The 9,399-nt window shown below is 34.1% G+C and overlaps 4 protein-coding genes across 5 annotated transcripts; 3 read left to right on the top strand and 1 right to left on the bottom strand.

Annotated features, from left to right (window-relative positions):
* The first annotated feature begins 222 nt into the window (after nucleotides 1-222).
* On the top strand, nucleotides 223-1,340 carry LOC105631331 (LURP-one-like protein). Its single transcript, XM_012213411.4, has 3 exons — nucleotides 223-598; nucleotides 666-896; nucleotides 994-1,340. The coding sequence occupies exons 1-3, from the start codon at nucleotides 365-367 to the stop codon at nucleotides 1,126-1,128; spliced, it is 600 nt and encodes a 199-aa protein (XP_012068801.1). The 5' UTR covers nucleotides 223-364; the 3' UTR covers nucleotides 1,129-1,340.
* Nucleotides 1,341-2,599: 1,259 nt separating this feature from the next.
* LOC105631332 (translation initiation factor eIF-2B subunit alpha) lies at nucleotides 2,600-6,141 on the top strand. The gene is made up of 5 exons (XM_012213412.4): nucleotides 2,600-3,158; nucleotides 4,348-4,500; nucleotides 4,608-4,749; nucleotides 5,256-5,497; nucleotides 5,679-6,141. Exons 1-5 carry the CDS (start codon nucleotides 2,715-2,717, stop codon nucleotides 5,883-5,885), a joined length of 1,188 nt encoding a protein of 395 aa, XP_012068802.1. The 5' UTR covers nucleotides 2,600-2,714; the 3' UTR covers nucleotides 5,886-6,141.
* A 143-nt stretch (nucleotides 6,142-6,284) lies between these two features.
* On the bottom strand, nucleotides 6,285-6,810 carry LOC110009236 (protein SENESCENCE-ASSOCIATED GENE 21, mitochondrial). 2 transcript variants are annotated; one of them, XM_020678332.2, is made up of 2 exons: nucleotides 6,651-6,810; nucleotides 6,285-6,570 (listed from the first exon to the last, which is right to left on the bottom strand). In XM_020678332.2, exons 1-2 carry the CDS (start codon nucleotides 6,686-6,688, stop codon nucleotides 6,354-6,356), a joined length of 255 nt encoding a protein of 84 aa, XP_020533991.1. In that variant the 5' UTR covers nucleotides 6,689-6,810; the 3' UTR covers nucleotides 6,285-6,353. The 2 variants fall into 2 exon arrangements, with proteins under 2 accessions (XP_020533991.1, XP_037497489.1); XM_037641561.2 differs by having other exon boundaries at nucleotides 6,285-6,579; nucleotides 6,651-6,795.
* A 1,681-nt stretch (nucleotides 6,811-8,491) lies between these two features.
* On the top strand, nucleotides 8,492-9,373 carry LOC149499429 (FCS-Like Zinc finger 17-like). The gene is made up of 2 exons (XM_089718622.1): nucleotides 8,492-8,842; nucleotides 9,057-9,373. Exons 1-2 carry the CDS (start codon nucleotides 8,565-8,567, stop codon nucleotides 9,271-9,273), a joined length of 495 nt encoding a protein of 164 aa, XP_089574748.1. The 5' UTR covers nucleotides 8,492-8,564; the 3' UTR covers nucleotides 9,274-9,373.
* Nucleotides 9,374-9,399: the final 26 nt, after the last annotated feature.

Here is a 9,399-nt window from a genome sequence, read left to right as displayed (position 1 = left end):
GCGCCTTGACACTAATCGAAAACATGAATATTCATCTCGTGCTAGAAGCAAACCCTACAAGCCAAGTCAATCAGCTAGGAAATTAATTAGTCGTGTTAAGAAATATTGTATCTTTTTAATACGACTAGAACTAACTAAGACTAACTAGGGTTAGCTTGCTTAATCACTTCAACTTGATAGAGTTAAATCTAGTGGATACCAATTGCTAAACCGACATATTAAGTTAATTAGGAGCAGAAGACTTAATTAAGGTTGCCTAATTCCAAGTTGTGGTATAATATTGTTAATTATCCTCTATTTATTAAGAATTTAAAACGCAGATCTGCAGAAATTAACTGCAATTCCAAGCTAAACTAGTTGAGAAATGGCAAAGATACATCCCCAAACACTTGCTTCTTCTTCTCCTAACTATTTCACATCTGAACAAGAAACTTTTACAGTATGGATGAAATCTCTAGTTCTAAGTGGAAAAGGTTGTACTGTATTTGATTCAAACGGTCATGTCGTTTACCGGGTTGATAACTACAACTGCAAGTCCAGCCATGAAGTTCATCTCATGGATTGCAGAGGAGAGGTTTTGTTCACTATACTTAAGAAGGTAAAAAAATATTAGTTAGAGCATTTTCTTTTAAGTATTGAGACTTATTTACTGTTTTTTGTCGTAGAAATTCAAGTTGTTTGGCTGCTGGGAAGGCTATAGATCCACTGCTGCGAAAATTGAGAAAGGAAAACCATGTTTTGAAGTAAGAAAACATTTCAGGCTTTTAAGAGGAGGGTTGCTATGTAGAGTTACTGTGGAGTTGGACCACAGCCAGTCATCTAAATACGAGATAGAAAGCTGGACTGGTAAGTCAACATGCAAGATAGTAGATAAGTCTGGAGGACAAATTGCAGAGGTGATCGATGAGCTAATTCTTCTTTTTTTTTTAAAAAAAAAAAAAAAATCTTAATTAAGTAATTGGTTATTGATCGATTAGTTTTAATGTTGAACAGGTGAAGAGAAAGCAATCAGCAAGTGGAGTTGTGTTAGGTGAAGATGTTTTGACTATGGTGGTGGCGCCATGTACGGATCATTCCCTTATCATGGGACTTCTTGTTGTCTACAATCTCATCAGCTGTAAAATTTGATGTTTTTTCTTTTTTCTTTTTTGGTTTTTACTGGTGTTTATAGACCCGGACTGCGATAGTATTTAGGTAAAATCATCTTAGAAGTGATGATTTCAGGTTTCAACTCTCAATCTTGCATAAAATGGACCTGTAACGCAATGAACTTTTGCGATCCAACTACTTTTTGATCAAATTTAATGTTTTAAATGAGGAGATTGCTATTTTTGTATATATGTAAATTATCTTATCTACGTATTTCTATGTGTACAGGTGCATAACTAACTAGGTAAAGAATACATGGTTTGCCAAGTTTGAATTTTGCTTCTTTATAATGATAATCAATGGAGTCATTTTGTTTCCATATTATTGCCAATTCATTGTCTAGTTCATTTTTAACCATGTGAACATGTAATGTATTAGAGAAGAATACCAAAATAATGCAAAGATTCCGGTCAGTATGACCTGGTTGATTTTTTCATTTTTCAAATAAGATACAGAGAGTGAGAAGTTTCGAAATTTGAGTCTTTTAAACTATAAAAGTTATCACCACCCACATATTCTTCGGTTCATTAGTCATTCTACCAAAAAAATAATGCAAGGATTAATTAATAGATCTCATGTATTAGTGGTAGTTGGTACTAGGTAGTGTTCTAATAAGATGACATGAACATAGAACTGCATTTAATTTTTTAATGAGCTAAATATTTTAATTTTGGTAAGCACGCTGGATAGACATGGGATAACTTATGTCCTCTTATGATTGGAAGCTTAGAAGAATTTTATTACTAATTATTTTAAATTAAGCAAATTTTATTATAATCAATATATGCGACAAGTTTAAATAATCTTTTTTTAATGAATTTAAATAATCTAGATTGCAATTAATTAAGTATCCATTTACCTATCAAATAAATAAATAAATGTGTTGAAAATGAAAATATGTTTCAAATACGAAAGATGGAAAATGTACATGGCAAAAACGGGTCAATTAAATTTTATATTCATTTCTCTAGATCATTGCATTTCTTTCTTATTTTTCCTTGTTTTTTAAATTTTATTTGAAATAAAAAAAATTAGAAGGAATTGTTGAAACATTTTTTAAAATATTAAGACAATAAAATTTTAAAAATATGAAAAAAAGAGATTAATTGAATAGATTTTATGTTTCATAATTGACTCAAATTATCCACTTTAATTTCATTAAAATAATTTGACTAATGGACTTAATTAAAAAATTTATCTTTTTTTTCTGAAAAGAATTAAAAAATTTTATCTAGTTGATGAAAAAACATAAAGTGCATATATATTAAAATAGAAAAACTAGCGAACTACACCGTATTATTTTGCGAGTCGGGGCTTTTCTTACGTGACCAATTGTCCATTGCATTGCCAAATGGCGGGCGAGCAGCGCTGACCACGCAGCGATGGTTTAGTTTATTAAAACGACCTCGTTTCGTCATTTGCACATAATTATAACGCAAAACACTCACCGGAATCTATGCTTAAGACGAATCCGATTCTCTCTTCATTTTCTGGAGAAAGTGACGCACTTGTTTTTACGATTTTAGACCTAACAAACACACAAAAGTAAAACGAATTAACATCAAATGTGGTGGAGATCAGCGTCTTTCATTCTCGACAAACGGGAAAACGACATCGCTACCCACCCTAACCCTGACACACTAACTCTATCTTCTCCACCTCTTTCCATGTCTGATACTCTTCAAAACCCTAACCCTCAGAATACTAACATCTCCGCTTATTATCAGACTCGTGCGGCCCACCATGGCGTCGTGACTAGCGACTGGCTGGCCCAGGCTCAGGCCGCCGTCGGAAGCCAGCCGGATGATGTATTGGCTCTGGAAACTGACGTCAAGGTCGCTGGAAATGCTTTTAGTGTGATCGATGAATTCAATAACTGGAGGAAGCAGCCGGACTTGGCGGAGGCTGTTGCGGCGATTAGAGCGCTTGCTGCTGTGATTAGGAATAGTAAGGCAACTACGATGATGGAGCTTGAAATTGAGCTTAAGAAGGCTTCGGATTCACTCAAAGTAAGTTCCTTTCTATTTCTCTTTTTTATCCCTTCAGGTGTTATATATCAGTGACAAATTTTTAATTTTTTAACGTAATCATGCGCAATTAGAGTCGAAATTGGATTATTTGTTCTCGTTAACTTGAAAGTTTTAAAGGTTGATTTTGGAAAGAATCGAGTGAATAGTCTCTTCTTCTCACAAATGAGGATCATATTATATCGGATGTCTTTTTACTCTATGATCTCAATTGGTCCATTATTGTCTTTTGGTACATGGCAGTATTGGAGGAACATCTTTATGTAGAATACTAGAATGTCTCTTTATGAGGTTGTTAGGGCGAGCCTTGGTACAATAGTTAGGATGTTTTCATTTTACTTGGAAGGTTTCAAACGGTTTAAGCAGTTTCCTCGCAAATGCAAGAAAAAGGCTGCACGCATCTTATTCTCCTTGGAGCTGACAATGGATGAGGATTCATGCTTCGAACACCCTTTTGTTATCTGTGAATTAGCAGGGAGTTTGCACTCAGTATATCATCACAGGTGGAAGCTGTATATATTGAGTTATATGTTTTACAACCTTGTAGTTTTTTCACTACCACATGAGGGCTATTGATTATGTCGTATCTGTGAGACTGTATATAAGATTTATCATTCAAGATTAGGTGTAGCTTAGAAGGGCCTTGCTATGTACATTCCCGGTTTGTTGAATAATATATTGTGGGTGATTTAAGGGATAACTGATATTGATTATTGGGCATGGATCTGCTGTAATACGTTAATCTAAATTCTTGATAGTGAAGTCATATGGATAAGCCTGTTGGACTAGCAAGTGCGGTTTTGAGTTTTTGACATAGTTTCAGAAAAAGAGTGTCTTATTTGATGGAAAGAAGGCCAAAGAATGACTTCTTTGGAGGTTGATGGGTGGAAAAAGCGCCCAAGAAAACTTGAATGCAGCCAATTTATGACTCTGAGAACAAGGTGAAAATTGAATACATTAATTCATGCAATCAGATCTGGGGGAGAATTTGAACCAAGGGACATTTGGATGATCATGTAGGAGGACTCGCAAAAAAAGAGTGACGGTCAAATTGTATTTTCTTTGATTAATATTGGCTTTTTACAATCAAGCAAAATAATGTCATGTAATGATTTATTTTTTTTCATTCATTTCCTCATTTTAGATGGCTAATCCTATATGTGCTGCCCAGTCATGGGACGCAACCTCTATCTCTTTGACTGCAGGCTGCGATCTCTTTATGCGGTATGTAACCAGAACTTCAGCCTTAGAATATGAGGACTTCAATTCAGCTAAATCTCGTTTGATCGAACGTGCAGAGAAGTTTGGAGAGATATCTTATAAGGTATTTTTTTAGCTAATAGTGCATGAAGCCTTTTTTTTTTTTTTTTTTTACTAGGTCATTTCTTTGCACCTACTCATGGTAAAAGGAATCGTTGGTTCATATTGCAGGCACGCAGAATCATTGCAATGCTTAGTCAGGATTTCATTTTTGATGGCTGCACTATTTTGGTTCATGGTTTCTCCAGAGTTGTATTGGAAGTCCTGAAGACCGCTGCTCAAAATAAGAAACTGTTTCGAGTTTTTTGCACAGGTTTTGTTTTAGAAAATCATGTTGTCTGTTGAATTTGAGTGGATTTTTTTTTTTCTGAACCTGAATGCTAGTCATTTCTGACTTTTGTGCATGGGGCCTTGACCTCCTTTGTGCTTGATGTCACCTTGATCGCTCCCTCTATCTAAAATTAGCTTAAGTTTAATAACTGAATACTGCATGTTGTCTTTCTGCTATTTGAGTAATTAACAACATTAGACATAAAAATCTTTCTGTTCCCTTATTAATAGCAATGAGTTAATGACCATCCGTTAAGCATGGTGTTCAAATCAATAAAATTTAGTGGTACTCTCTTGTTGGTAACAGTTTCACTGCAAGTATTTTGTTTTTGATTGATAGTTTCCGATTCTAGTTATTAAATGTAGGATCAGTTGACAAATTACAAATTCTTAAATCTAGGATTAATTGTTAAATTGTTCTTTCTTTACATTTTTACTTTTTCCTGCCTCCCTCCTTGTTCTTAACTTTACATGCTTCTAGAATTGCAGAAGGAAGGCCTGATAGGACAGGATTACGGTTGTCCAACGAGCTGGCCAAGCTTGATGTTCCTGTGAAACTACTTATAGACTCTGCTGTGGCATATAGTATGGATGAAGTAGACATGGTATTTGTTGGAGCAGATGGAGTTGTTGAAAGTGGAGGTATAATTAACATGATGGGAACATACCAGATTGCACTGGTGGCACATGGCATGAACAAACCCGTTTATGTGGCTGCTGAAAGCTACAAGGTATGCTAAACTCTTGTATTTTTAGAATGAAATATTTAATTCCAATATATAATGCGCTCAGTTAACTCACCAGCTACTGTATCAACAGGATTTCAGCATACTAGCATAGGATTCAGTTAAATATTTTTTTTGTCAATTTATGAATAGTTATTTACTTAGATATGGATTATCTGCTTTGCAGTTTGCCCGTCTATACCCATTAGACCAGAAAGATATGGCTCCTGCCTTACGTCCCATTGATTTTGGAGTACCCATCCCATCAAAGGTGGAGGTAGAAACATCTGCTAGGGATTATACACCTCCTCAGTATTTGACATTACTCTTTACTGATCTAGGTGTACTCACTCCATCAGTAGTCAGCGATGAGCTCATTCAGCTATACTTGTAGTGAATGTAATTTTGTTTTTTTTGATTGAAACATGTTAATGCGTTAGTTACAAACATGATATATATAGATGATAATTTTGGATCAAATGCAGAAACTTGGGAACTTTGGCCAATGGCATCATCTGCAGAGCTTGTGTTTTTGTGTTCTACAGATTTATTGTTTTCTAGGTTTATTTGATTCTTCAATTGTAATTGATTGCAATGATGGCATGTAGCCAGAGAAGGGTTTATAATAGTGTGTGTTTAGAGTTTGAGAAGGCTGCCTTGATTTGATAATAGCTTAGCATGTGTTTAGAGCTCGTTTAAGAGTAAGGATTATGAGCCCCCAGTGTAAGAGTAAGGATCATGGACTAATTTTGCTGAAAAGAAATAGTAGAAAACCAGTAAAACAAGACAGACAAAAGGAGTCTAAATCTGGTAATTGAAGTCAGTGAATTACTAATTTAATTTATTAGTGTCATTGTTAAAATCACAATTTGGGTTTTCCATTGAGAAACTTGTCTCTCAAGTCTGCAGCATCGATCTCTCCAAAATGAGATTCAGGAATCCAATTACCGGTCTTTGGATCTCTCATCCAAAATGACTTCTCCTTCACCTTCTCCTCCGCCAAATCTTCTGCTTTACCCGTCACTGATAAAACTGATTGCATGCTTCTGTTTTCTGTTGCAACTGCATATGATCTCCTACTGCAATACCTAATCAAAATATTAAAATATATACATATACATAGATCAAGAAACACAAACAATAAACGGTAATTACCAACCTGAGAAGAAGAAGCTTTTTGATTTGAAGCTTGTCCATGATTAGAAAAAGATAAAGAAATAGAAAGTAATGTCGTAGTTTTTTTAGTAAGAATTGTTTAGGGAGGTTTGCTTTTATAGGAGTTAAAGAGTCCTACTTGTTCTTGAGTTTTAAGTTCAGGAGTATTAATATATAATAATAATAATAATAATAATAATAATAATTGTTTTTATGATGAAAAGATAATGCAGAATTTGAAAGATTCAGTAACTTTTAAATACCTAATAACGTGGGCTATCTAAATACAGATGAACATCAGTCATCAGGTTCTTTTTGTATACTGTATAATTTTCCCAAGCCTTCTCAATTTATGAGGGACCGAATCCGACGGTAAGTGGAACTCTTATAAGGTGTTTCTGAGAATCAAAAACGACAAAGAACCTTTTCCTTATCATCCACGAACGACAAGGAAACCTTTCCGTCTATCTCAAAGCTTGTCTTTCTTCAATCCTCTTTTCTCTTTCACAGACCTCATTCCTAAAGAGTTTAAGCTTTTCAAGCTCTTTTTAGTTTGAATATCTTATCTCTGCATTTGAAGGCATACAACAATTCCATTAGACCAATCCTAAAGAGTCCTCAGAATCAAGGTTCTGGATAGCACCATCATGATTTCTCCTTTGATAGGATTCCCAATTATTCCAAATGCAAATTGCAAAAACCCTAATTATTCTCTTCCATCTTAATCCAACACCAACATTGAAAATGGAAAGCGATACATATACATATACACTCCAATTTTAATTTTAATTTTTTGGAATAGTAATTTTTTTTTCCCTTAGAGATACGAGAAAAAGGTGTAAACTTAAGATGACTTATGAGAATTAATTTAAAATACCATTTATCCAAAAATAAATAAATTTTAAATTTCTCAAATGCATTTTATTGTGTATAAACTTTACAAATTTCTCAAATTGCATAATCTTTGTAATTCTTTAAATTTTCCCGTAACCTTTGGTTTTTTCTAATGATATATACCTGCAATAATCTCTTGACATTGAAGCAAAGCATCTTTACAAAAATTTCTCTATATAGGCATCTCAGAGCATCTGCATCATTAAAGTTTCCAGTCTGGTTGTTCGTTTTTGGATTCTATGTTTCTCTTAAAGACCTTTAATTTTATGGGTATTGCCAAATGCAGGAACAAAATTAGGTCAATCTCTATTGGATTCACATAACCGAATTAAAAAAAAAAAAAAAGTAAAAAATCTATTTCAGATGGAACGGGCCTGGGCTCAATCGGACCCAAATCAGATCGAGCCCGCATGTCTGGATTACTACATGACAAGGAGAAACACATTAGAAAGGATGTGTCAGACGAGGTGATTATTGAAATAATTTTATCTTTCTTCCGGCCATGGATAGAATTTGAGATCCTTCACAACTTCCACGTTTCTCATATTTGACAACAGAAAAAGTTATTTTTATTAAATTTCATTAATTTGTGGGTGGGTCAGACACTTTCTTTTTTTGGAATCTTATCATACGGGCACATGTTCGCTGACACTTTCATTAATAGGTTTTTTTAACTATTATCATCAAATATTATTTAAAAAAAATGACTATTTTTTACTGTAAAGTCCGTAATATTATAAAATATGATAAAACCTAGAAAAATTATTACTAATTTATGCTAAAAGAAATTTAGCACATGATTTAATTTATGCTAAAAACAACATAAACCGTCCGGACAGTAGGCGTTGAATCACTGTATATCACTTTTCTTATGCGATGAAATACATGTGCAAACAAAAATAATAAAAAAAACAAATAAAAAATTCAAGATATGCTTTTATATCCACCTCTTCTTCTTTAACACAGCACTTGAAATTCCTCTCTCTCTCTCTCTATTGCTCAGTTTTTCTTCTCTGAATTAACAATGCTAGCAAAATTCAAAAGTCCCTTTAAGATGCTAGGAGGGTACTCTCAAGATAGCGAGACTGTGAGTTCAAAGAAAGCATTAATGGTTGTTGGGTTGCAAACCCTTGTGCAGATATCAGAAAGGAAATCCAATTATATTGTTATAAAATCTACAATGAAGAAAGTATATCACCACCGTCCTCCTGCAGCCACCACCACCATTGAATCTTGCTACCTCAAATCTTGTTGCTTGTGTAACAAAAACTTGAGCCTAGACAAAGATGTCTACATGTATAGGTAATTCTTCAAAAGCTAATTAAATACTTTTTTCCTCTTTTTAATTATTTCAGATTCCTGAAGAGAAAATTCAAAAACAACCTCATCTTTAATTATCACCAAGAAAAGAATAAAGCTTGTAAATTTTAATTTGTAAATCTTAAAACAATATTAGCTTCTTTTCTTCCCCGCTTTTCCTTTGATGGGATTGATCTAAAACAAATTGAAATGGCAGGGGTGATCAAGGCTTTTGTAGCATAGAATGCAGAAACAGACAGATTGTTTTGGATGAAATGAAAGAACTAGAAATATCTACTAAGCAAATGAGAAAATCTTATAGGCATTGTGGCTCGGCCGGCCGGAATGAGATACATCTACTCCTAGAAGAGCTTCGCCGGCGAGATAAAGCAGTTCCTCATACTCATAAAAAGCACTGGGCAATCGTTTCATAAACGTAATTTACTGTAATGTTGTTTTTTGAGTGGACCACACAGATATTCAGTGGGATAATGTAAAGCGCAAGAGAAAGTGACAACAGTGGGAACTTACATATATCTTTTTGTAACCCTTAGATATTT

Source organism: Jatropha curcas, chromosome 1, assembly GCF_041381405.1.
Source record: "Jatropha curcas cultivar XTBG-Jc1 chromosome 1, XTBG_Jcur_1.0, whole genome shotgun sequence".
NCBI lineage: Eukaryota > Viridiplantae > Streptophyta > Magnoliopsida > Malpighiales > Euphorbiaceae > Jatropha > Jatropha curcas.
The sequence above is the reverse complement of the archived record's forward strand: the minus strand, read 5'-3'. Positions and strand labels throughout refer to the sequence as shown.

Excerpts from the sequence above, each read along its gene's own strand:
- LOC149499429 (XM_089718622.1), top strand. The coding sequence starts at position 8,565 with ATGCTAGCAAAATTCAAAAGTCCCTTTAAGATGCTAGGAGGGTACTCT. Across the intron at positions 8,843-9,056 it reads AAAGATGTCTACATGTATAG|GGGTGATCAAGGCTTTTGTA; the intron begins GTAATTCTTCAA and ends TTGAAATGGCAG.
- LOC105631331 (XM_012213411.4), top strand. The coding sequence starts at position 365 with ATGGCAAAGATACATCCCCAAACACTTGCTTCTTCTTCTCCTAACTAT. Across the intron at positions 599-665 it reads TGTTCACTATACTTAAGAAG|AAATTCAAGTTGTTTGGCTG; the intron begins GTAAAAAAATAT and ends TTTTTGTCGTAG. Across the intron at positions 897-993 it reads CTGGAGGACAAATTGCAGAG|GTGAAGAGAAAGCAATCAGC; the intron begins GTGATCGATGAG and ends AATGTTGAACAG.
- LOC110009236 (XM_037641561.2), bottom strand. The coding sequence starts at position 6,688 with ATGGACAAGCTTCAAATCAAAAAGCTTCTTCTTCTCAG. Across the intron at positions 6,580-6,650 it reads AAAAAGCTTCTTCTTCTCAG|GTATTGCAGTAGGAGATCAT; the intron begins GTTGGTAATTAC and ends TATTTTGATTAG.
- LOC105631332 (XM_012213412.4), top strand. The coding sequence starts at position 2,715 with ATGTGGTGGAGATCAGCGTCTTTCATTCTCGACAAACGGGAAAACGAC. Across the intron at positions 3,159-4,347 it reads AGGCTTCGGATTCACTCAAA|TCATGGGACGCAACCTCTAT; the intron begins GTAAGTTCCTTT and ends TGTGCTGCCCAG. Across the intron at positions 4,501-4,607 it reads TTGGAGAGATATCTTATAAG|GCACGCAGAATCATTGCAAT; the intron begins GTATTTTTTTAG and ends TTCATATTGCAG.